At 45.7% G+C, this 27,558-nt stretch overlaps 1 protein-coding gene across 6 annotated transcripts in view; it reads right to left on the bottom strand.

Annotated features, from left to right (window-relative positions):
- Mgat5 (alpha-1,6-mannosylglycoprotein 6-beta-N-acetylglucosaminyltransferase) overlaps positions 1-27,558 on the bottom strand; it is a 277,034-nt gene that overhangs the window by 115,632 nt on the left and 133,844 nt on the right. For all 6 annotated transcript variants that reach the window (XM_021197508.2, XM_029538621.1, XM_029538622.1 and 3 more), the window contains 2 exons: positions 5,198-5,274; positions 3,926-4,015 (listed from right to left, as the gene is read on the bottom strand). In XM_021197508.2, the coding sequence (XP_021053167.1) occupies positions 3,926-4,015; positions 5,198-5,274 (167 nt within the window). The remainder of the gene's footprint in view (positions 1-3,925; positions 4,016-5,197; positions 5,275-27,558) is intronic.

The raw sequence follows: 27,558 nt of genomic DNA, 5'->3' as shown, positions 1-27,558 counted from the left end.
TTCAGTCCTTATCAGTTAAAAAAGGCAGTCACAGGACTGGGGAGATGGTCCAGTGTTTGCCACATAAGCATGTGGATGTAAGTTCTAAACCACAGAAAAAAAAAAAAAAAAAAAAAAAAAAAAAAGAAAGAAAGAAAGAAAGAAAAAGAAAGAAAGAAAAAGAAAAAAAGCTGGAAATGATGGTGTATACTGGTAACCCCAGCACTGAGAAGGTGAAAATGGGGGATCCCTGGGACTCACTGGCCAAAAAGTCTAGCCTAAGTTCTGAATTCCAGACTTAGTGAGACCCTGTTTAAACAGTAAGGTAGATGGCCACGAGGGGAGACATGGCCTCCAATTGAATACCCCACCCCCAACCTCTGGCACACAACAAAACAAAACACCAACCAATCAACAAACCCGGCATCAAGGACGAGTCCAGTTTCTACCTAACTAGAAGTCATAGCAAATGCTTATCTTATTAAACTGGTGACTTGACTCTAACTCTAAAAGTGAACAGCCAGCCCATCCGGAATGTCCTTGAATAAGGATAACGTGAAAACACATAAGTATGTCACCTATGCTTACTGGGCATCCTTGGTCTGCTAGGGCCTCTTCAAGGACACTCTGATCCTCTCCAAGGACATTCCGATGTGAACCTGGACATCCTTACACTATCCTGATGGGAGGCAGATGGTTTTAAAAACAAACAGAACTACAACGAGAAGAACATGAGGAAACACATTGTGCCACAGAGATTAAGAAATGACGAAAGAGCAAATAGGATGTTCCTGGGCCGGGACCTTTCAGGAGTGACCATCCCTCCTGCAGCTGTCGCTGAGGCTGTGTGGCAACACAATAGGCCCTTGTCAGAGTCATTTTCAGAGCCCGATTGTGATAAAGAGGTCCACGTTACTTATTTGCTAACTGCTCTAAAAGAAACCCTGCCAAAAGCAACTTAAAGCAGGAAGGGTTGATTTTGGCTCCGAGTTTGAGGACACAGTGCTTCATGTTGGTAACTCGTGGTGCCAGATGGTCACACGGCATCATCAACATCCAGGAAGCAGAGGGAGATGGACGACGGTGCTCAGCTTGCTTCCTTCTGTTTACTCAGTCTGGGAGCCCAGCCCATGGGCCCAAATTGTGTTAGACCTTTCCTCTATAGCCCACGCGATACATTTCCTTACACGTGTCCTTGGGTTTGCCTTCTAGGTGACTGCAGACCCTGCCAAGCTGAGGACCAGTGATAACTACTACAAGGTTCCCAGATGCGCAAGAGGAGCCACCTCTCTCCTGTTTTGTGGCTAGTTATACCCGTCCTTTCTTCCTCTCCCATCGGAATCTCATTCTCTTTTCTTCTTTTTTCCCATTAAACTCTTAAGATGCAGATGCTCAGCACAGTGGCAAGAAAATGAGCTCTCAGTAGATGCCGACAACCCAGGGACTACCAGAGAGGCCAGTAAGCACTCACTGAACTGAATCCACTAATGAGAAGAAGCAAGAAACTGGTCTTATGCCAAGGCTACTGAAGGGTAACTGCAGCTCAGGAAGAGAACAAGTCTGGGCCTATGAAACCATGGTCTCTATACAGAGCAGTGCAGTGGTGCTGCTGTGGACTCTCCTCCTCCTCCTCAGACCCCTACTTTCCTCTCTCTTGAGCATCTACCCTTCCCCCACTGGGGGTGTGCTCAGGGTAGCAGTTTTAAAGGAAATGAACCTATCACAGCCCATGTCCGTGCCCTTCAGTCCACCACATTACTTCTCCACATCTTCCCAGCTCTGGTCCAGGGGCTGCAGAGGAGGCTGGAAAACCCAGGCAGAATGTGACATCCCTCATCTCCTCAGCTCTCCCTTAGCCACACATGAGCCGTGGTTGTCAATCAGGACCGAGAGCCAGATTCTGGTTCTTCCATGCCAGGGAAGGTATTTACAAAGGAAACTTTGTAAAATTAAACTAGAGGAAGAACCTTTCCCTCAGGGCACGAGAGATACTTCTAATTGAGTTCTCACTGGGGTGAAGGTCCCCCATAGCCTGACTCTCCTAGCAGAAGGAAATGAGAAGGCTGCAGAAGCCAGGAATCAGGAACAAGCTCAAACCACTGCTGCAAATTCAGTGTCTCCGCAGCTGAGGAGGCGCACCCAGGCTGGCCCGTGCTTCTACTTTCTAGAAGGCATTTTATTATCACTAGTGCTGGGATTCCCCTGGTTTCTAGGGAACAAACTTGCCAAGAAAAAGTGTGTAGGTGCCTCAGTGGTCGGGCCTTGGGATCAAAGCCCAGCGCTGAGGGGTGTGGGGCCGACTCTGATAGAATGAAGGAAGTAGGTGTTTGCTACTTTCCTTCGTCACAAAATGCCTTCCAAAAACAACTTAATGGAGACCAGACTTTACTTGGGTTCAGAGTTTGGGGGTGCAGTCAATGGAGGCAGGAGCACCAGGACACACAGCATCACAGCTGGGGGGGGGTCCTCCCACCTCAATTCACCCAACCTACAAATTCCCTTGCAGGTTTTGTCAACTTGACAGTCAGTGCTAGCCACAGCACGGAGAGAATGTGGATGCGGGAGAGGGGTACGTGCTTTATACTTTTGGTGACTTAGGCTTGGTCATCCGAATAAGACATGCGTGTCAGTTTATGGTATGGAAAAGAGAGGCACCCAGACTGCACAAGGAAAACCATGGCAAGAACATTTAATTCAGCCTAAAAAATGGAGATATTCCACAGGGCCTCACTCAGGGGCTGTTCCAATGGGACAGAATAATGAAAGAACTGGTGAGACCCAGGCAAGGCTGCCCAGCACCTGTGTAGGCTCCAAGGCTGTCTGGTCTAGAAGAGATGGTGCAGCTAGCTCCCAACTCCCCACTAGGTTCTTCCCCTGCAGCTAACAAATTAGAACTTTTTAACTCTTCTTTCTTTCTTTTCTTTTCTTTTTTTTTTTTTACTTTTGAGTCAGGTCTCATAGTCTCAGGCCTTCCTCCAACGTACTACGTAGTCAAGAATAGCCTGAACTTCTGACATTCCTCCCTTCACCTCCCCAGTTATTAGAACTATAGTATGTGCCACTGTGCCCAGTTTAGGCAGTGAAACTCTGGGTTCTGTGTATGTTAGACGAGCACTCTTTCCAAAGGAGAGCTAGAAGTCACCTGAGCGAGGGACCCATGGAGTCTGTTAAGTGCTATGTGGCCTTTAAAAGATCTGCATTGTAAATGTACGATAGCCAATGAAAAGGAAAACCAGAGAGAAAAGAATAAGGATGGTGACAAGAGGCAACCTGGCTCATCACTAGAGAAACACAAATCAAAACAATGAGTCCTAACCTCAGGCTCATTAAGATGAGTCACTATCCCCAGACTAGAAGGCCGCGTGCCTCTGTGAGAACTCTGGTAGTGTGCTTCCAGCCTTGTGTGCCCAGTGTCTTCCTCCCAGTGCTGAGTGCTCTGCGGACTATGCACCAAGCAGACCTGTTTGCTCAGTCTGGGCCCACTAGCTAGGGGATCTGAAGTTATCTGATGATTTGTCCCCAAGGGAAGGGCTGGCAAGATGGCTTGGGGTACAGGTGACTGCCACCAAGCCTGATGACCTGAATGTGCCTGGGACCCACACCGGGAAGGCGAGAACCCCACAAGTTGTCCTTTGTCCTCCATTTGTGTGCCATAGTCCCTGTACATGCATGCATACGCTAAATAAGTAAATCTTTTTTAAAAGGACAAAAGAAAACAAAATAAAAAACTGGTGAAGACTCAAAGTCCTACAGTCTGTGTATTTTACTGAAATACGAAGTTAAAGCAAACAAAACCACGAACCCAGGCTTGTTTTTCCTTTATGGGACAGTGTTGGAGAAGTGAGGTGTCGCTGGTCCTTTAGCTGATCTCTTTCAGCTTCTCCAACTCCAGGCTCAGTTACAACAGAGCCTCAGTATAGACGCAGAAGTCCTCCAAAAGACTTACCTCACTGAGGTAAATAAAAAAGGAGCAGGGGGTCCCGTCCACTCCATAGTCTGCGTAGCAGGGGTCCGAGCGCCACATGTCCTTCATCCACTGAAAGAGAGGAGAGGACGTGGCTGAGGAGACTGTGGAGGAGGGGGAAGGGGACAAAGGACACAGTGCAGTGGGTGACTCAAGTGGAGGCCCACAGGTAGAGCAGAGCCAAAAGTCCCTGAGCTGAGAGCCAGGTGACCAGATGCTCAGATCCTGGGGAGTTGCAGATGCTTGCCAGAGCAGAGCAGGGCAGAGGCGCTCCCTGTACACAGAGAGCAGCGGAGGCAAAGACGGGTGAGCTAGCAAGACCACAGGGGCCCTTCTATTCAATACCCTCAGGAGGTTCCAAGGCCACAGCACAGGGCCTGCAGGGCAGAACTGGGCCAAATAGCACAGAAGTGTCAACGAGCACTTTCAGCTGCCCCCAAAGAACACCAGGGAATGTTCCCAGGAGGTTCTCACTGTAAAGGACTACTTGAATGACAACCTTTCTCTGAACACCACTGGCCAGGAGTAGTTTCCAGGAACAGGCCAAACAAATACAATTTAGTTTTCTCAAAATAATAGAAGATAAAAGAAGAAAAGGTCAGGAATCCAGTTGTGTACCGGGAACAGCAGCTCTGGGAACAGCCAGGCCAGCCTACTGGATGAGCTCTAGACCAGTGAGAGACCCTGTCTGAAGGGAAAGCTGGTCAGCACCCAAGGAATGACACATAAGGCCTCCATACCTACATGCACATACATGTTCACCTGCACAGATCAGACACAACAGGCTGGGCCATGGCTTAGTATGGAGGGCTTGCCTAGCATTCTGGAGACCTTGGGTTTGATCACCAGTGGGAGTGTAGAGTTGAGAATGGGTGGCCAAGTGTCTCTGGGAACTCATTTGCTTATGCAGATATCATATTTATGTCATAGTCTGGACATGGAGCAGGACTCTGGGGACCCAGGGAGAAGGAAGAATTCTAACTAAGCTCCCTTGATGTTGGAACTTGAAGGATCACCTGAAGATGAAGGGCTAGGAAAGACAAAGTGGACACCAGCAGTGGTTCGGGTTCTCTGCCTGACTGCTGACAGCTACTGCTGACCCCCACCCCATGGCAGTGGCAGAGAAGGGCTACCACTAATAGGACAGAAATGGCCTAGAAAGGATTTGCTTCAAGGCTCAGAGGCCCACTGACATCTTTGGGAGAGGAAAATGATGGAGGGTGTTGGGATGAACAGACATAACTTCTACTTTACCTTGATTTTCCCCTCGCAGTGGGGGTAGCCATCCATAGGAGGCAATACACATTTTTCCTGAACTCCATTAATGATATCTGCAAAGAATGGGATACAAAAGAAACCATGAGAACCATAACACAGAAGCCCAACATCACAGTCCACATAGGTGGAAGGACAAACTAAAATAGAGAGGTCTCCGTGGAGGCAAGGTTCTGATCCATGCAAACCCCTCCAGCTACAGGTATGGCTGCCGCCACAGCAGAACACTGTTGCTGGGAGTCAGGGGAGTGGTGGTAAGAATGAAAACGGCCCCCATGGACTCACAGGGAGCAGCATCATTGGAGGTGTGGCCTTTTTAGAGGAAGCGCATCACTTGGGGTGGGCTCTGAGGTTTCAGAAGCTCAAGCCAGGGCCAGTGGCTCACTGTTGGTGCTGCCTGCAGATCCAGATGTGGAACTCTCAGCTACCTCTCCAGCACCACATCTGCCTGCATGCCACAATGCTTCCCACCACAATAATGGACTGAACCTCTGAACTGCAAGCCAGCCCCAGTTAAATGTTGTCCTTTATAATAGTTGTTGTGGTCATGGTATCTCTTCACGCAATAGAAACCCTAACTACGACAGGGGCCATGCCATCAACAAGGAGATTTTCTGGGATCTTAGCAGTCCTTACAAAGAAAGGTATGTCAACATCTATGACAGTCACTCTTTACCTCCCCCCATCTGCTTGTGCTCATGTATACGGGGGCACATACATGCATGCAGGGGAGGCTAGTAGACAATCTCATGTGACATTCCTCAGGAACATTCCACAGTTTAGGTTTTTGTTTTCTTTTATTGAGATATGGTCTCTCACTGGCCTGGCACTCATCACATAGTCTAGGCTGGCTGTCCAGCAAGTCCCACGGTTCTTTCTGCCTCTACCTCCCTAGTGCTGAGGTTACAAGCATGTGCCAACATATGTGGCTTCCTAACCTCGTGGGGATTAGACAGATCACCGTAAGCACTTCACCATGATCACCTCTCCAGACTCTGCAACGGTTCACTTTAAGAACCCGATCACCTGGACTTTTATTTAGAACTGAACGGCATCCCATAAGTTCAAAGTACCTGCTTATCTTCCCATCATGGTTTTAAAGGGGTGGTGGGAAGAACAGACAAAAATGAGCTCACAATCCCCGTCCCTAAACTTTGGGAGCTACGATCAACTGTCTGTCCTCCCACTGGAAACTGAGCCAAATCTCCCTGTCTAGCTCTGCTGCCAACAGCCAGGATAAGCATCTTCAGGAGGGAGGGTGACGCTCTGCCCCTGGTACCTCACACGCACTTCCTCTCAAAAGATAAAGGGTCTCCAGCAACTGTTTTGTATGTACAACAAGGCAGCATTTCTCCTTGTACACCTGATAGGGACACGTGGCCATCTTATCAGATGGCCCCTGCAGAGGGAGTCCATGCAAGCTCCGCCACTGGCCCAGTGCTTGGTACCAGCCAGAAGCCAGCGATCTCTACATCTGGCCTGGAGATACAGCTCTTACAAGCACTTTCCTTGGCTATAAGAACCCATGAAAGTAAGTCAGAGGGAACTGGATAAGGTGAAAGACCATCTCCTGTTATAAATGACTAAATATAACTCATTCTCTACTTGGAAAAATCTTTGTCTAGGCCTATTTCACACCATGGAGAAAAGTGAATTTCTACAACTAGGTCTCAGTCAGATGTTTTAGGTACTTTTATGCTGCTGTGATAAAATGACATGATCAACCCCAAATTTGGCTCCCAGCCCAAAAGGAAGCCAAGGCTGGAACTCAAGTAGGTCAGGAACCTGGAGGAAGAGGCTGAAACAGAACCACGAATGAACATTGTTTACTGGCTTGCCCCTCACCACTTGCGATGGCTGCTTTCTCCTACAACCTAGGGCCACCTTCACAGAGGTGGCCCCACCCACATCCATCATTAATTAAGACAATAGCACATAGGCATTCCAACAAGCCAATCTTACGGGAGGCATTTCCTTAATTCTCTCTTCCCAGATCTGCCTAGATTTGTGTGAAGCTGAAGTGTATCAACCAACCAGCACACCACTTATTCTATGCAGAAGATCTCAAGGTCACAGGCAGCTGCCTGCTCCCAAAGGGTCGGAGAAGCCAAGGTATAGCTAATCCACAAGATCTACTTGCAGCCTCTTGGGGGACACACAGGTTGAGTGTCCCTTGTTTGAGATGCTTGAGATTCCTGGCTCAGACTTCACAGTTCTTCATATGTTCACAGGCTTGGCATTAGGTTGTACATTCCTAACAGGATATCCCAAATCCAAAGGTTCCCAAGTTAGAGTTTCTATTTTGAAATGATGTTATTTTTTTAGTTATTTACTTAACTCTCATCATGTTTCCCCCTTGCTGTAGCTTTATTTCATATCTCATATGGATACACATACATACATGACGTTCTGTACCTGTATGAAATGTAGAGCCACAATGAGAGAAAGCACGGTGTATCTGTGAGACCAGCTTAATTCTGCTATATGATTCTCTCCAAGGGCGCTTTTTTTTTTTCCAAATAGCATCCTATCAACCTCTTCAGCACTTTGAAACACATGTCTTGTATTTTATTAGTTTTTCTAGATTTTAGCTTAAAGAGCTAGAAGCACCATCTGCCTCATACTTTACAGGAGACTTCCCACAAGCATATATGCTGACCCTCTGCCTTTTCTGATTCCTAAAACTATAGCCTGGAGAGATGAAAAAGATCTCTAGTTCAACGAGGAAACAAATCAAATGCATGAAGCCATTTCTCTTTTGAAGGCACCATGAATCGCTACCATAAAGCTTTATCCTTTGGGGTATGTACATGTGTGTGAGTGTGGCTCTGCGTGTATGAACATTTACACACCAAGCATGGCTTGTGGAGGTCAGAGGGCAACCCCAGGTGTCAGTACTCATCTTCCATCTTGTTTGAAACAGGGCCTCTCATCCACTGCTGTGTAATGCCAGACTAGCTTGTTCCTGAGTTTCTGGGGACTCTAATCTTGCTGCAGGAACACTGGCATAAGAGTTGTGTGGCAAGTGCACTGAGTCATCTCTCCAGCACAGATTTTCCTTCTAGGTCAGGATTATTTCCACCCAGCTGTGTCTAGTATTCACAGGCACACATTACAGTCACTTCATTCATGCTCTGTATAGGAAAGAGCAGAGAGTGTGTGGGGTAAACCGACCAAATAGTATTCTGCTTAGAAAGGCACCTTCGATGGCCTCCTGGACTCAAAGCTAGGGCATTGCCTATGTGCAAATACTATAGAACTGAACAGAAATTTACATGAAGACACACTGCCATACAGGGGCCTGGAGAGATGGTTCAGGGTGTAAAGCAACTTCGGCACAAGAGTGAGGTCCAGAGTTCAGGTCCCCAGCACCCACGTAAATGCCAGGCAGGTGTGATGGCCTGCTTCTAATGCCAGTGCTGTGGAGGCAGAAGAGATGGGCATTCTCAGAGTATGCTGGTTAGCTGCAGTAGCCAAATGGGTGTGCTCAACTGGCTTCAAGACAGAGACTCCACCTCAAACCACAAGCTGGAGAGCAACCCATGAAGACATGTGGTATCAACCTCTTACCTCCACAAGCATGCACACACGTGTGTGTATGCTAACACACATGTGAAAACACACATTCATATGCATGCACAGGACACAAACCTCTAAACAAAAAAAGATTCCAAAAAACAATGTAGCCGGAACCATCCCTGACTACTTATTGTTCCTTTTGTCATGTACTCTGTTCTTAGCTTCCTGCAGGATTATCTGCCTAATTATGCTTCTAAGCACCAGTCAGCAGGGAAATCAGGGGAGGGACGCAGCAGAAGAGGGACAGGCCAGAGAAGGGGAAGGTAGCTTGATGTGTGTTCCAAAACCAGAGAGCTTTACTGAGGATAATCCCAGCCCTATGAGTGGAGACAAGCAGCCAACCCTCCAGGTCTAAGAGGGTGGAGAGGGGAGATAATTAGAGCCTCAGACGGATGGACGCGGGGCAGCATGGGAAGAACTATGGCAGGACAGCTGAGCACGCACTGCAGGCTAAAGGCTTGTAAATACCAGGCTCAGAACCCAATGTCTGGATTACCACTGCAAGCAAAGGGAAAGCTGCTGGATGCTAATGTAGTTTGGGGAAGCAACCGATAGGCATTGAGAAGAAAACAAAAACAAAGACAAAAACTCTGACCATTTTATTTTGTGTGCTAAAGATAAAATCACATTAAGGATATTGTACTCCAAAAGAAAACTACCACATAAGATCTTTACAGTTGAACAGAATTTTCTATCCAACATTAACTGTTCAGGAGTTGAAGCTCACCTCACACTGGTAGCTCGGCTGCTTTTGAGTTCTTGCCTAGCATGCGCAAAGCCTTGGGTCCCATCCCTCAGATCCCCATAAAGTGGGTTCGGTTACATGCCTGTAGTCTCAGTGTGAGGGAGATGAATGCAAAAGGATCAGAAGTTTAGGGTTACCCTTGGCTACAATGAGTGCATTCCCGCTTAACTGTGGACAGGGATAGAGTCCAGCCTGGTGAGGAAGGCGTGGTGTCAGGAGCAGGAGACAAGAAGTAGAGGGAGAACAGGAAGTGGTCCAGGGATGTAGACCCTTAAGGCCCTCCCCTAACAAAAATAATGGCATGCTTCCACCAGCAGCTCTCCACTTCCTAAAGGTTTCCTAACCATCCCAAACAGAGCTGCCAGCTGGTTAATCACACAGTTATCCACTGAGACACAGAGTATGGGGGACAATTCCCATTCAAACCACTGGCCTATGCACCAACCCCCTGGGAACCTCTCTCCTCTCTCAGGAATTGTTGCAAAGCTTTCTAAGGACCTAGTTACCCTTCCTGGGCCAGGTACTGAGACCTGCAATGATTACACAGGATTTCATTTAACCTCAGAGCAACTGTGACAGGAGACCCTGGGATGCTCATCATGCAACATAGCTTCTTGCTCCCTCAGTGCTCTACTGCTGCAATACATTCATCCTACGAATGATGGTCTTTGTGCTGTCTTATCACCCCTGGTCAGTTCTACGTCACTGTGCCTGTGGGTAGTGGGTAAGGGAAACTGAGATCACAATACTTTCGATTTGTACAATGAGAAAAGCTTGGTTATTTTAAGTGAATATAATAGCACCACAGTACCAACTTGTGTTTATATATTTCCATTTCTGAGGCTGGGAGAGAAAATTGAATTTGTATATGATGTGGATAATCAGGGTCCTGCATAAATCTGCATGCACTCATCTCTATGTAAATGGCACTTTCTGTAAGAATAAACTTAGTTCCCGGGATCATTTTTCCTGCAACAAAATGTTCTTCAGTATTTTAGGCAACAACAGAGAGAACACAAAATATCCCACACAGGTATCCAGTTACAGCAAATGGGCAAGGCAGTCACTATTCTAAGTTGGGAGAGTGCTAGCTTTATATTTCAAAAACATTTTTAAAAAAGAGTTGCACTATATATCCTTAGAAAAAATAGCTTCTCTACATAATATTTAAAAAATAAGATAAGGGCTGAGGTATTTTGAGACATTCTCAGCTGTCAATTCTGAGGAGACTATGAAACTGGCAAGTAGGTGGAAAGGCTTAGGTGACAGTGGCAAGCACAGGATGGCAGGCATCCTCGGGTTGTGCCTCAGGCGAGTTTGATGACAATGCTCCTGTGCAATAAGGTGAGAGGCTTTGGAACCAGCATTCTCACAGGAGGTTTCCTGGAGGAAGTGGCGCTGCAATGCCGCTGTCCTTGTGAATCTGTGACAGTACCCGAATCACGCACGTGTACATTTTTTTTTTTTCAGTCCCACAAGCAACATTTGTTCCGTTTTTCTTCTAGAACAGGCCTGACTCCTCTTATCCAACTGTCAAAGATGTTCAGAACATGGAGGTCTGTTAAGTGAAAAGGTAGATACATAAACTCTACACTTGTATGTATTAGTATTTCTTATCGTTGCAGAAGAAAAAACAATATGGAATTAGAAACTATGAGAAAAGACTGACAATAGAAGACTATTTTGTGTATAAATTCCTTTATCACAAGCTTTCACTGAAAGGGTGAATCAACTCAGAAAAGGAGTCAGGAAGGAGGGGCAGAGGCAGGTGGAGCTCTGTGAATTCTAGGCCAGCCTGGTCTACATAGGCAAGTTCCAGGGCAGCCAGGCTTACATGAGACTTCAAAAAACCAAAAGAGGTTAAGAAAAGACCAGCAAAGACCAACAACACGGTTCAGTGGGTTAGATACTTAATGCCAAGCCTAGTGACCTGAGTTCAATCCCAAGGATACACTTGCAGTGTGGAACAGCAGAATAGATGCCCACAAAGTGTGCCATGGAACATTCAGTTCGCAAAAATAAATACACATAAAAAATATTTATTTTTTTAAAAGATAAACAATCAATAAAATTAGCTTTAGCTAATGTGAATACCAGAGGACTGACAGAATTTAAAGCAGCTATGATAATATTAAAGACAAAAGAAAAAAAATCAGTGGCTGAAAGATTTCTCAGCAGAGAAATGAATACTTGTAAGAACACACATAAACATACATACATACACAACCACCATCACCACCACCATCAAGAATTCCAAGATGTAAATGAGACTATCTGAAATGGAAAATTCACAGACTAAAAGTAAGAGTTAACTAGGAGAAGCCCAAGAAAAGACCAGTGAACTAGAGAGCATTGGAATTGGACAACAGAGGCTCAAGGAAATAACATAAGCACAGTCGCAGTGACATGTAGGAGAGGATGGGCAAATGAATGCCGAGAGAGACAATGGCCTGACAGCTGGCTGTAATTGTCAACTTGATTCAGAAAGGAATCCCATGGGAAGGGCTCCCAATGACAGTATGTCTCTATCAGGTTGGTCTGTGCGCACTTCTGATGAGGAATCTGCTTTCTCATTTGGGTTAACTGTGGTTGGAAGACCCGGACAGATAACTGCACAGTTTCACAGGACGGAGCCTGGGCTATATAAGGGTAGGGCAAATGAACTGGGCAGTGAGCAAGCAAACATTCTTTCCTGCCCTTGACTGTGGCTGTGACTAGCCGCATCAAGTTCTCACCACCTTGACACCACTACAGTGATGGGCAAGAACCTACAACTTTAAGTCAAATAAACCCTTCTCCACTAAGCTTCATTTTGTTAGGGTCTTTTTTTCCCATAGCAATAGAAAGAAAACAAGAACAAATGGAAAAGAAAAATGCTTGAAGAAATAATGGCCATCAAGTTTCCAAAATCATTTTTTTTTAAATTCGTTAAGTTCAAATCTAATAACTCAGTGACTTACACAGAAGGCAGAGACAATTACATTTGTTATAACCAAACTGCTAAAGGTCAAAGACAAAGAAAACCATTAAAGGAAGCTAAAGAAAAACAAGACATATTACATAAAAGGCAATAAAGACAGCAAAGCCACCTGCCTTCGCATCAGAAAGGCTGGAACCAAAGCAAACAAAGAGATTTGCTGCGTAAGTCAAGCGAAAACTTTGTTAGTTCTCTACCTATGTCTCTGAAAAAATGCCAATCAAAGGTAGACAAATAAACAATGCCATTTTTAGAAAAATAAATGAGAAATTTCACCACTTGCCGACCTGTATAGCAAGAAATGAAAAAAAAAAAATCTTTGAGGCTGAAAAGGAAGCACAGTCAGATGGTAACAAGAGACTAAGGAAATGGAGAGCCTCGGAAATGCTACTCTAGGGCTGGAGGGACGCGGTCCACAGAATGCTGCTGTCAAGCACAAGGACTTGCACTGTTTTTTCCTAGTGTACACACAATGCTGAGCGCTGCAGTGTATGCGTGTAACGCCAGAACGGGAAGGCAGAGACAGGAAGATCCCTGGAGTTTGCTAGCCTGTCAGCCTAGTCAAATGGGTGAGAGCCAGGCCCACGAGAGATGAGAGACCTTGCCACTAAGTCACTAAATAAATCAAGCAAGCAAGTCACGAAGTGGTAGAGGAAGACGCCTATCACTTCCACAGGCACACACATGTATGTGCCCCTATGCACACACAGGAGAAAATGTTAGTGTATGTTCAAGTAGAACACTATAAGGTGTGTGTATATGTGTCTCTCTCTCTCTCTCTCTCTCTCTCTCTCTCTCTCTCTCTCTCTCTCTCTCTGTGTGTGTTGTTTACTTGTTGTTGTTTAACTAGAGTCTTTCTATATAACTCTGGCTGTTCTGGGTCTTGCTATCTATACCAAGCAGGCTTTCCGCCTTTCTTTGGTTTTTCAAGACAGGGTTTCTCTGTACAGCCCTGGCTGTCCTAGAACTTGCTCTGAGGACCAACCTGACCTCAAACTCAGAGATTCACCTGCCTCTGCCTCCCAAGTGGTGGGAATAAAGGTATGTCCTGCAGCCTGCCGCTGCCTCTGACATGCTAGGATTAAGGGCATGCCCCACCAGCTACCATGTCCAGCTTCCCCTCACTTCTTTCATCAGGTCTCTGCCTAATACAAAAGCCTATTATGATGAGGCTTCAGGGATTTTCAGACATATGAAGAACATTACTAGGAAGGATAGCTGATCAATATGAATTAAACATGAACTTATAATAGCATAACACTTTTATCTTCATGCGACATCTTTCAAGGGCCGCAGTGTTTACATGGACCCAATGTCTACATATATTGTGCCTTTTCCTCTGCATACATATGATAATGTGTTGTTTATAAATTAGACACAGTAAGATTAACAGTAATTAGTGATACAATTCAGTACAGGATATACTATAGCCAAAGTTATTGGAGTATATAGAAGAAATTATAGAGGATTTGTTCTTTTCCTTAAAAGATTTCAGCCAGGTGTAGTGGTGCATGCCTTTAGTCCTAGCACAGGGGAGGCATGGCAAGAGCATATCTGAGTTTGAGGCCAGTCAGCCCTACATAATAAGCTGGCTCCAGGCCAGCCAAGGGTACACAGTGAGATCCTGTCTCAAAATCAACACCAAAAAAAGGACTATATTTTTATTTTTAATTACGTGTACCTATGTGGGTGTTTGTGCCTGTGAGTGTAGTGTCCACACAGGACAGAAGAGCTGCTTGATCCTCTGGCTCTGGAGTTACAGGTGACTGTGAGCAGCCTGATGAAGCCTGGGAATGACACTTGGGCCTTCTGGAAAAGTACAGGGTGCTCTGAACCCCGAGCGATCTCTCCAGCCCTCTCGGGGCTTATTCTTCATGTAGATCTTAAAATCCTCAGCATACACGTTGTTTCTTTGTCTAAGTCAAGAGCTTACAGCTGTTTACTCAAAGGAAGTGCCTTTCTTAGCGTACTGGAATGGCAGTGCTTTAAAACTCTCGAGCTCTGGGCCAGTATGAAGTAAAATAAGGGCTATCTGGACACAGCACTGAGCTGAGCTGATTGCCCAATGACTGCTGCCAGGTAGCACATACAGTAGAAGAACACCAGAGCTCCCTTCTAGGAAGGAGAGCACGCGAGGCCATCACACTGCATGCAAATTATAACTCACTAATTATTTCTGCAAAATTTCCCCTTATGCACACAACTGCATGACTTTAATCCCAGCACTCAGGAGGCAGAGGCAGGCAGATCTCTGTGAGTTTGAGGTCAGTCTGGTCTACAGAGTGAGTTGCAGGACAGTCAGGGCTACACAGAGAAACCCTGTCTGGAAAAACAAAACCAAAAAGCTGCTGATTATTTTTGGAATCCTCTGTTAGCATTTCTAGATCAGAGTTGACCCAGGTAACTGTGAACCCATCCAAAGAAAAGCCAAGGATCAGGGAGGATACTATGTTAATTCTGGGTGGATTGTTTGTCCTGGTTTTATTTCTGTTGCTGTGCAATAGCAACCAAAGGGCTTGTTTGTCTCACCACTCCAGGTTACATACAGTTCATCATTTCGGGGAAAGGCAGGGCTCAAGCAGCTGCTGACATCATACCCACCATCCAGAACAGAGAGGGACCAATACACACCTACTGCCTGCTTACTGCCTATTTAACCCTCGCCCTGCATAGCGCAGGACAGACCCCACCTACTCTTAGGGAAGAGTGCTGCCACCCACAGTGGGTGGTGACTTCCTACATTTACTCCCCTCCCCAACCCCAGACATGCCCATGGAATAACTGGATTTAGGTTAACCTATCACGGACAGTCTCTTTTCAGGTGATTCCAGGATATGACAGGTTGACAATGCAAACTTACCTTTTTTTTTTTTTTTTTTTTTAAATGATTCATTTATTTGTATTTTATGTGCACTGGTGTTCTGCCTGCATTTATGTCTTTGTGAGGATGCTGGATGCCCTGGATCTGAACCCCAATCCTTAGGAAGAGCAGCCAGTGCTCTTAACTGCTTGAGCTGTCCCTCCCATCTCACTAGGAAAAACATTTTTTTTTTTTCTTCCTAGACAGAGATTCTCTGTGTAGCCCTAGCTGTCCAGGAACTCACTCTGTAGACCAGGCTGGCCTCAAACTCAGAGATCAGTCTGCCTCTGTCTCCCAAGTATCAAGATTAAAGGCAAAAACCATACTCTTGGCTACAAACTACCATACAAGTATTGAGAAAGTCCATTGTAATCCCTGCAGCAGGGGCTGGCAAACAACCCTTATCCCATTCCAAATCGACTAATTGCCTACTTTTATGTTTAAAGCTTTGTTTCTAGCCGTGCCATTAAGCCATATTTCTACAGCTAATGTGAACTATAATGACAGAGTTCAACAGCTGTAAGGAGGTTAGGATGGTACAGCTCACAGGGTTAAAATAGCTCAGTCAGTCCTTTAGAATCCACTGGCCTCTCTTTCAGATCATTGATCCTACTATTTAAAGTGTGTGTGTGAGTGTGTTGAAGTGTGATAGCATTAGTAATGACTCAATTTTAGCCACCATGTCCTCTCCTAGAACTTCTGCAGACCATTCATATATGAAAATTAGAGTAAAAACAAAATCTAGAACTCAGTCAGTAGGTGCCTGGGTGAGGAGGCCAGAGGTTGACATCAGTTGTCTCCATCAGTTGTTCCTCATTAATGCTTTGCTTTATTTCTGAGTTTCTTAGACATGCTTTGTGATCGGATTCAACTCTCTTTACTCTCTTGGTCCCCATTCCTTTCCCATTGAATTCCTTCTTCCCACCTAATTCCTGGAGGCTACACCATTAAAGAAATGGCACAGCCTCCAGAAATCATCGGTGTCTTCATCAGAAGGGAGCTTCATGGGACCTCCTTTCCCATGATGGATAGCTAGAGGCCCAGTCTAACCCAGTATCCACAACTGCCACATGCTCATAGTCTATCACCAGGCCACATCTAGATGACCACACTTCAAGGTACCACTGTTTCTCTTCTTCCTCCTCCTCCTCCTCTTCCTCCTCTTCCTCCTCTTTCACATCCTCCTCCTCCTCCTGTTCCTCTTCCTTCTCCTCCCCTCCCCCTCTTTCTCATCCTCCTCTAGCTCTTAATTCCTTTCTCTGTCTTCTTCTATAACGTTCCCTGGGTCTTTCAGGGGAGGCATTCTTTGGGGAAGGATCTCTCATTGGGCCTAGAACTTGCAGCAGGCCAGTGAGCTCTGTTTCCACCCAGCTTCTTCACATGAGTTCTGGGGATTGAACCCTGGTCCTCATGCTTGTATAACACACATCTTACTGGCAGCCATCTCCCCAGCTGCCAGCATGTTTGTTCATCCTGTCCTCAGAATCAATCTGTCTTCCCTTCCTGGCTACCAGCCCTGTGGGTGTCAATCCTTTCACTAGACACAAAGACAAGAAACCTTGCACTGTTGAAGCAGCTTTCACACCTGTATGACGCCAAATCCCTTTTAACAAATCCCTCGGTGTACACACCTCTCCAAGTGGTTCTGCTTCCTGAGTTAATCTTGACTAATACAAATAGAGGAAAGTTTAAAAGCCAAAGGGAGTTCTTGGGAAAGATGAATAACATATAATTTCTGCTAGTGAGAATAACTGAGAAAAGGAGAGAAAATAAATCAGCAGTGGGAAGGATGGAAGAGTCATCCTATAAACCCTACAGCTCCACAAGAAAAGCACGAAGCAGAAGGGCTACCTTGTAGTTGGATGGTCTTCTATTTAGAAAATGTGACAGGCTCGTGTGTTTATGTCAGGATAATTCATAAGATTCCCTAACTGGAAACAACTCACATGCCCAATGCCAGCAAAACGGATAAATCAATTGTGTTATACTCATACAGCTCAACATTACTCTCTGACTAAAATCCCAAAGAATAAACAACGAATACATGCAACACAGCAGATATATCTGCAAAGCCTTATGCTGGGCTTAATGAAGGCCTTCCCTTACACATTCATACTATAAAATTTTGTTTCTATGAAGCCAAGAACAGGCAAAATTAATGTACAGTGATAGACATCAGAGTTACAACTGCTTATTGGGACTGAGACCAAACAGGACGAGACATGAGAGAGCATCGGGAGGTGAAGTGTTCTTCACCTTGCCTGCCAGGCTGCTGTGATGGACGCATACCCTTACCAAAGCCTTACTAAGCTCATCAAACTGTACACTTAAGATCTCACCTTGCATTTGACATAATTTTGCTCACACATAAGGTTTAACCCGAATCACTTTTTTAAAGGATGTTTGAAGAATTCAGATGACAGAATGTAATCTTCTTCCTGTCCTCTATTTATTAACCCCTTGCTAGCCAGCTTTCTATGTGCTGCTATCAGCTTGTGGTGTTGGAACTTGTTATCAAACCATGCTCAAAGTTCAAGCTAATATTTCCTCTGGAAACGAGGACCTGGGTGTCAGGTAGGACCTGCGTGTTTATCAAGTGTTTTTCTGTCAGTGGTAGTGCTGAGGTGTCTTGGGTGGGGGTGGACTAGTTCATTGTGTGTTCACAGTGCTGGGCCCAAGCACAGAGGGTTTCAGTAACAACTTTTGCTCCTAAAGGAGACAGCATGGGGGCAGAGTCACCACCACCAGGAAATAATTCACCCTCAAACACTTAAGGAAGAAAGGCTGTGATTTCCCTCCCACTTCTGTCTGTAGACTTTGACAGGCATCAGCCAGTCACTTGACAATGTGCAATCCCTATTTCTCAGCTGGCTTGCAGTACCTGGCTCTCTGCCTCACACGTAGATCTCCAAAAATAGCCCTGAATGGTCTAAATGAGGGAAACACAAGGCAATGTCGAAAATGTAAAACTTTCTAGTGTGATGTTTCTTACCAATGTCACCTTGGCAGGATCTGGAATCACGCAGGATCAAACCTTTGGCCAAGTCTACAGGGGAGTTTCTGGACTGGGTTGGCTTAGCAGGGCAGACCTATTTTAACTGTGGGCAGCATCATTTTTTGCACAGAAGTCCTGGGCCAAATGAAGCAGCTAATATGGATAAGCTGGCAATCCATCTCTCTCTTGCTCCCTGTGGATATAGTGTGAGCAGCTGCAGGGTAGACTGTACCATCTAACTATGCACCCAAAGACAGCCTTCCTCAAGATGCTGTTTTGATTCGATACGGAGCCTGACAGTGAGGACAGTAAGTGACACATCCAGCTAATAAGCCAAGTGAACCGAGTATATAGTTGCTTCTTGCAAAAGCTACAGCCAATAACCAAAAAATATCAGGACTTGATTCCTTCTTCACCTTGAATATGCTCATTTAGAACACAGAAGTGAGTTGAACCTAAAGCTTTGCAAAAGAGCTGCAGATCGAAGAGGGCTCACCATGATTTTCATACCACATGGCACAGTTTAACAAGATGAACTGGAAAATGTGTGGCTGACGTGAGAAAGGGAAAGGCTTATAGGAACTTGTTAAGTAAGTTTGTGTGTGTGTGTCTGTGTTTTAAGGAAGAGTCATGGTTCATGTTGTGAATTTGCAGGACCAAGAATCAATGGGTAGAGAAATCTCTGGGCATGTCTGTGAGGGAACATTTATATTTGGTTAATTGAGGTAGGAAGAACCATTCTAAATGTGGGGAGCCATCAACCCATGGGCTGGGGTCTTGGACAAAACAAAAAAGAGAAAGTGAGCTAGGCACGGTGTGGCAGCGGCAGTGCACACCTTTATTTCTACCATTGGGCAGCAGAGGCAGGCAAACCTTTGAATTTGAGCTTTATCTACAGAGAGAATTCTAGAACAGCCAGGGCTACACAGAGAAACCCTGTCTTGAAAAATCTTTTTTTTTTTTTTTTTTTTTTTAAAGGAAGAAAAGGGAGAAAGTGAGCTGGGCACTGGATCCATCTCTCTCTGACTTGGGCGCCACGTGAGCTGCCTTGCGCTCCTGAGGTCACGAGTGCCCTGCCGTGATGTAGTAGATCCCATCTTAAATTGTGAGCTGAAATAACTCTTACTTTTTAAGGTTGCTTTCGTCAGGACAATAAGATAAGGAACTAAATGCAGAAAGTGTCAGGGGTCTTTGCAAACACTGAATCGATGCTTTAGGGGGCCTCCAGATACCCACAAAGATAGTAAAGAAAGGTATCTTCAAAATGGGACTTTTTTTGGAGCAGTCTATAAATACTTAACTTGGAAACATTTTGAAGAACAAAAAAAATTAAGGGGCAAATACTGTATAGCCATTTAAATACTGCCCAGGTCTCACATAACAGGAAGGTGCTTCCATATGCAGCAGCATTTATTCTATTCCACTGTTTACTTTCTGTCCGTCAAGTGCGAGTGGTCAGCTCGGACCCTCTCAGACCTGTCACATGCCAAGTTGCAAACAGCTTCTAACCCCTTGTTACTGTGCCACTTCCCAGGTCTCCTTACTCAGTCTGGCTCATCCTCTAGTTCATTGCTTCCTCCAAACCAGAGAGCATCCTCAGGCTACATGTGGCCAGGATTAGTTAGCACTGTCACCAGCTATGATGCTGAAGGTGAGCGTTACCTGTGCTCTGCTCCACATCACGTCTACTTCATCTATCAATGAACATTTATCAATGTTCCCAGCATGCCTTGCTCAGCTTCCTAGGCCAGCTTTGGGGAATGATAGGAACTCCAGAAAAAAAAAAAAAAAGAAAAAAAAAAAAAGCTTGTATTCAAATTTATGTACTTGTCTTGAGATATTTTTCTTAAATTGGCAGTTGTGGTCAGTCAACTGCCAAAGCCCTAAAATGGTTTCATTTGGGAATTTTGTCTAACTTAATTACATATTGCTTCTGATGTGTATGTGTGTGTATGCCTACGTGCATGTTTATGCCTGTGTGCACATCTGCACAACACAGGGAGTATGTAGAGAGGTCAGAGGACAAGCTGTGAGAGTTGGTTCTCTCCTTCCATCATGTAGATCCTAGGGATTGAATTCAGGTCACTAGGCTTGGCAGCCAATACCTTTACCTGCTGAGTCATCTTGCTAGTCATTAATTTTTATTTTTTCCTGAGGATTTTCCAAGCTATTCCTTCCATGATATTTTAAAGTCCTGCATCCAAACACTAAGACTACAGAAGGAACAATACTGATTATGAAGCCTACGATCATAATTATTTTCTAACTTGCCTTGACTGGCTTCTATTACTGTGGGAATATTTTTTCCTCATTCTAATTAAATATGAAATCTAAAATAGAAAGAAAAGGAAAGTGAAGAAAAATAAAAAACAGATGACAGAGAAGGTAAAGTTAAATAGACAGATTAACATCTGCAGAATAAGATCTGTCATATAACTCAATTTCCAGTCTCATGTACTCTGGACGAATAAAGAAAGCTATTTTTCTTTCAGGTGATTAAAAGAAGGAAGTTCCTAGAGTGTGATAGAAGAGCGCAGCAGAGACAGAGAGAAAGGGAGAAATGAAACCTTAAGCTTTAGTCATAAACTACAGGGAGGGGAAAAAGACGAGTACTTACTCTTCTACCAAGAAAAATGTGAGCCAAAGACATTAAGAACAGGAAACACACAAGGACTAACAAATGAGCCAGGCAGCCACTCCCTCAACACCAAACCAAGTAATTGATATTTAGTGCTTATTCAGTGTTCATGATTCCAGGATTTGTCTCCTGATCCCGAAATATATTTTATTCAGAGTACCTTTCTAAACTCTGTGCCCTTTCATCAGGAGGCCATCCTCAGGTCTCTGAAATATAGCCACCTAGAAACAGCAGCCAAAATGGCTTCCCAGCTTGGTGCAATGTAATGACTTTTCTCTGGTCCCACCCTCCCCTCTCCACCCTACCTCTTAGCCTCAACCTCTCACAAGAGATAAAATTCTGGTGAGAACCAACATGCTCTGTCTGTGTGGGGGGCAGTCAATGTCAGTAGATCCAACTCTGCTGCCTGAAGACTCTCACCTCTGCTTCCACCTCCCACATAAAAGCCGTAGCTGGTTTTGGTTCCCACTACAACTCATCAAAGACTTTTGAGCTTGGAAACTATGCTGTGAAACTATGCGAGCCATCCATCCCACCCTGAAGCAAAATTAACATCAAGACAGGGGAGCACTTGTTGGGCGAAGATTAAGCAGCTGAACCAAAACAGAATCTTGAACTTGGCACCGTCCAAGCTTCCTGAAACAACTCTTGTTGGATATCTGGGGCTACCCAAACAGAACCGTTGATGGCTTCAAGTGGAACTCTGAACAGTTCTTTTTCTGGTTGGCTCACGCCAAGAGGCAACAAGCCAGGAGGCAGCCTGTGCCGTTGTTCTTGCAATCCCCTGGGAAAGTCTAGATAATAAATCAAGATGGAATGAATCTTTAGTAGAGTGGTAATAAAAGTACCTATTAACATTACAACAGAGACAAGCAGGACTAAAGAGGAGGAGCTGATGACAGGGATACACTGGCAACACCATCGGGTCTTTTCCAATTATAACTTATTTCCTATCTCTACTACTTAGCTGTGGCAATATCAGGATTCCAAAATATCGCATTTCCCCTGCCTGAGTTGGGAGAGCCATGTAGCCGGTTGGGCTACCACACTCCCAACTCCACTGCCAACTACAGCAGACACTTCTAACATAATCCATCCATAGCCAACTCATGGGGACTTTAACCACAGATGCTAGATATTTTTGGCTGTTTCCCTGTTCATTTCCAGGATCTGTGAACTAATAAACAGCCTCAAAATGTCAGTGAACATCTGGGGCATCCAGAAGTATATTCCTTGGACCTGCCTCTTATAAAACCACAGCCTGTAGCCTAAATCCTCACAAGAGACCTTGACCAGCAGTGGCACACAGTGCAGATAAGGGTTACTGTAGGTTACCGTGCTGGCTAGTCCTCACTGGTTAGCCTGGCTGGATTTAGAATCACCATGGAGACATGCCTCTGGTTGTATCTATGTGGGTGTTTCCACAGAGGTTTAACTGAGGAAGGAAGACCCACCCTGAATGTGGGCAGAACAATCCTATGGTCTGGGCTTCTGGACTGAATACAAAGGAGACCGTGAGCTGAGCACCAGCATCCATCTCTCTCTGCTTCCTGACCACAGATGCACTGTGAACGGTTGTCTCCTGGTATCATGTCTCTCCTGCCATGATAAACAGCATCCTCAAATTGTAAGCAATATAAGTCCTTCTATCCTCATGTTTCTGCTTGTCAAGTATCTTGGTCACAGGAAGGAGAAAAGTTGTGTGTGTGTGTGTGTGTGTGTGTGTGTGTGTGTGTGTGTGTGTGTGTGTAATTCTGTCCCCAGAAACAGGCATATCAGTTTCTGAGGCAAACAAAATTCCAAAGTTGAGATTTTTATACTAAAACTTGGAAAATGAGATAAAAAAATGAAATGAAAACTGAGGAGATGGTTTAGCAGGTACAGTGCCTGCCACGAAAGTGTGAGGCATCTGAGTTTGATCCCGGGTGTGACGTCATGTGCTTGCAATCCTAGCTCTGGGGAGGTAGAGCCAGGATACCTGAAGCTCTCCAGCCAGACAGGCCATCCCTAAATGGTGAGCTCCCTGTCCCCAAGGAAGCAGACAGTCTTCCTAAGAAATGATGCTTGGGATGGTCCTTGATCTACATACGCACATGCAGACATATACACCTGTACACACACGCTCAGGATGAGGGTCTGCAGAGGACAGTGAGTGTACTAGCTGTCAGTCAATCCCAGAAATGAAAGCAGATTGGCACCCGACAGAAGGTAGATGCTGACCGCTAATGCCCACAGGCCTGGGTTATTTTCCTTGTCATCCTTATGCTGGCATCACAGCACAGGTAACCAGCCAGTGCTGGACATCGGGTGCCCACTGATAATGCATTCATTTGCAATTTAATGAATCCTCAGGCATTTCAACTTTCCTATTTTCCACTCAGTGAACGGTAACACTTAGAATATGCATGTTATGAAAACAGGTGAGAGGGACCAGGGTACATAGTGGTACCTCAGTGATTCATAATGAAACCCAAGCAGGCTCCCTTTCATGGGTAAAGGACTATTACAGGCCTGTACTACTTGGAGGCATGCCTGCCTGGTTGCTATTTTTACACAGACAACAGATAAAGTCCTACACCAGGCATACATCTGGGCAAGGTCCTGTATCTCCTTTGTCTGAAAGCTATTTAGAGACTTCAACATGAAGAATGGCTGCCCAGGCCCCTGACTGCTCCTAGCAACTCTGGTGTCTGACTCAACCACCAGAACTTTCAAAAGGCTACAAGAGCAGAAAGCCATGGAACTGGCTTTGATAATGACCCTGTGGAGGTCAGAGGAAGTCTACAGCTCATCCTCTGGCTATGAGAGCTTAATAGGGACCCCATTCCTCCCAGAGACGGAGCTCTAGCCCTTAGCTGTGTCCCAAGCCAGTATGTGTAGGCTAAGATCTATACTGATGGTGAACAAAAGATGATAGTGATGTCGAAGGCCTGAACTGTGGGAGCGGGGGTGAGAGGGCTAACCCTGAATTCTATTAAAATCAAAGGAGATAAAATTGGGAAGCCTTAGAGACACACCCTACCAAAAAACAAATTAAACTACCACAACAAAACACACATGTGCATGCATGTACACACACACACATACACACGAGGGGTTGTGAGGAAGATTCCATTGGTAAAATGCTTACCTGAATTGAGTTTGATCTCCCAGAATTCATATAAAAAAGCAGAGTTCAGTAGAACATGCTTGTAATCCCAGTGCTGGGGGAGGGAGGACCCCTGGGGGGAAGGGGGGTCAATAACCAGAAAATATAGCCAAATTAGACATCCCAGGGACAGATCCTGCCTCAAAAATATAAGGTGCAAAGCAATTGAAGAAACTTGATGTTGACCTCTGGTTTTCACATATTTGTACACATGTGCATGCATCCCCCCCGACACACACACACACACACACACACACACACACACACACACTGGTTTTATTAATTATCAATCCTACTTAGTAGGAAAGTCGACAATAGAATTTAGATCTCTTGCTGTCCAGAAGAGCCTGTAGAACTGAAGAATGTGTGGCCATGCTTAAAGGTTGGGTCACAGGAAGTCAATGGCCTTCCTCTGCTGTGGTCCCCTCTGGTAGAGGAGAGAGCGCTCAGTGCCTAAATGACAGAGAAACAGCTCTGCACGCCTGGGAGATAGCTAAGTGGGTAAAGTGTTCGCTGTTTAAGCACGAGGCCCAGAGTTTGAACTGCTACCCCCATGTAGGAAGCTGAGTGTGGCAGTGCATACGTGTAATACCAGTGCCCAGGAGGCAGAGACTGACTGAAGACCCCCAGGGCTCACTGGCCAGGCAGTCCAATTGAACCAGAAGATCCAAGTTCATTGACAGACTGTCTTAAAAACTAAGGTGGAGAGGAAAAGATATTAATCTCTGGCTTCCACGGGCATGTGTGTATGTATGCATGTGTGCCAGATGTGTGTATGCACACACACACATATACACACATACACACACACTATCATGCATTCACACATGGGCACATGTACACACACACACACACACACACAGAGTTTCGAGTTGAACAAAATGTAGTGACGCTGGGTCTACCTCTCACTTCTCAACTCCAGCTCTCTACAGAGTAATCAATGAGCAAGAAGAAACAGAACTAGCCCAAACTTGCTTTATTTTCAAATCAAACCTACGCTCACTGCTTCACACGGTATTATCTGCTGATACACTGCCAGTCTCTCTGTCTGGACTATGAGCACACTCAGGCCAGGCTCTTGCCTGTCCTGTTGTACAACCTCCCCGGCATGGGCTCAGGACTTGAGGCTCTGTTACCCCCAGACTTTACCACATGTCCAATCTAGTCCTTAAGTGTCTAAGGCTCCGTTGAGAGGCATTCTCCCTGCCCTGCCTTTGTGTCATAACTGTAATGATGAAGAAACCGGTCTCATTCTGTCACCAGGTCTTCTAGCATCCTTTTTTCTGACAGAGCACACCAAGCAGAGAAGCCGCAGTAGCAGCAGCCAGTCCCTGTCACACAGTTCTCCTACACCATCCTGGTGGTGTTTACTTACTGAAGGTGACACCCTACTCCTGCAGACCCAGGCATGAAGGCCATGTCTCAACCGACAACTGAGAGATGAGGTAGAGATTTCAGAAGAATGGTTTCTATAAGCAAAGATTGGCATGAGCCAGACCGTCTCAAATGACTAGCGGCAGGAAGCAGTGTCTGGGATCTACGTGTGAGGAAGACTCAGGAAGGAAGTGTGCAGGAGGGATGAGCCATGTCTTGAAGGTTCAGTCAGCTACTCTTGGCCCATCACCTACTTTGACTCCCCACAAAACACCAGGGTTTTGTTCTGACTAATCCCTCTCACAAGAAAAAGAAACCAGAGGCAGCTCTGGCCAGAAATGGTAGAAAAAGGCTAGTGCTGAGAACATGGGACAACACAGCAAAGCATCCACTGCCCAGACGAAGCTGGTGGGACCGGCTCCACCTCAAGACGGCCTCCACCTCAGGTAGCATTGCAGGACTGGTAGAAAGTAAGCAGCCAGTGACTTTGTGACTGGGCATCGTGTTGCCAGGGGCTTAGGCAGGGGAGATCAGCACACAGGAAGACAGTGGTGGTCTCCAGAGCAGTCACTGAGCTAGCAGAGAGGTAGGACGTGTGCACAGAGTGGGCCACTGCTCTATCAAGGAAGGCCAGGCAAGGAGGACAGAGGAATAGCCTATTAGTTCCAGAATAAGCACAGCCACGGATGGATGATGTGCCAAAGCGACAGTCACCTAATTGACAGCCATACGCAGTAGCCTGCCTATGAGAGACTTTCTAAATCATGTAATAGAGCTAGGAAGGCGCCCCTCCCCTCTGCCGCCCACTGAATACGGGCAGCACCATAGGGGTGTGTGTGTGTGTGTGTGTGTGTGTGTGTGTGTGTATTTCTCAGGCTGAATACAAATGAAACACCAAGCTGAGCACCAGCGTTCATCTCTGCTTCCACGCTGTGGACGCAAGAAGAGTGGCCTCACACTTCTGCTCCATGATGGATTGTATCCTCCACTGTGAGACAACCCCTCCCCTCCCCCATTCTTGCTTAGGTTGCATCCATTAGGTGTTTTGTCACAGCAAGGAGACAAGAAGCCACCATAGGTGGGGGAGGGGTGTGATAAAGCCATGGGAAGAGGACAGAGGTCCTTGAACTAAGAAGTGGGACAAAGGATGCCCAGAAGAGACCATCAACTGAGACAAGGTTCCCGCCCCCCCATGCTCACCCTGACTCTGGCCTGCTCACTTGGTTTTGCTTTCTTTTAATGGAACTTGTTTTGCAAAGTTACGAACACAGGGGCAATGGGTGAAAGGTTTAAGTGCTTAAAGCTCATTCTGTGTATGTAGACTTTCCAGAAGTTGTAAGAATCAGAGAGTGACAGATGTGGGGTCCAGTGGCTTCCAGGGCAGAAGATGGCTGCAAAGCAAGATTCCTAGGACGAGTTCACATGAATGCATACAGAGCAAAGGAACAACACGAGGAAGGGAGACAGAGAATCAGAGGAGGAGGCCCTGACTCAGGTTTAAAAGACCCAAGCTCCAGCTTTGCTCTGGAGAAGGTTTAGGCACAAGGCTCTTGCTTCCTATGCAGCAAGCTAAAGGTTCCACCTCTGAGGTAACTGGTGAGGGGTTGAGAGTGTGACAGACAGACAACTTCTGACAGTGGTTCTCAACCTGTGGGTCAAGATGCCCCCTGAGGTTACATGTCAGATATCCCACACGTCAGATATTTACAATTCTTAGCATAACAGGAACAAGACTGCACTTATGAAGAAGCAATGATGGCTGGGGGCGTCACCACAACATGAGGACCTGTATTAAAGGGTTGCAACATCAGGAAAGCTGAGAACCACTGACCTAGGACCTTGGTTCCTGCTTCCCATGAGGGAGCACAGCAGCTGTCAGCCCTCACCAATCACAGCCTTAACTCTGAAACTGCATGTACAGATTAGTAGAAATCTAGGGGAATAACATGCCATGAAAGAAATCAAACCAACTCAGAAACAGAGAAAGAGGACAAGGAAAAAGATCTGACTTCAGAGGAAAGAGA

Source organism: Mus pahari, chromosome 5 (genome assembly GCF_900095145.1).
Source record: "Mus pahari chromosome 5, PAHARI_EIJ_v1.1, whole genome shotgun sequence".
In the NCBI taxonomy this organism is placed as follows: Eukaryota; Metazoa; Chordata; class Mammalia; order Rodentia; family Muridae; genus Mus; species Mus pahari.
Note: the sequence above shows the minus strand (reverse complement) of the source record. Positions and strands in the feature narration are given on the sequence as shown.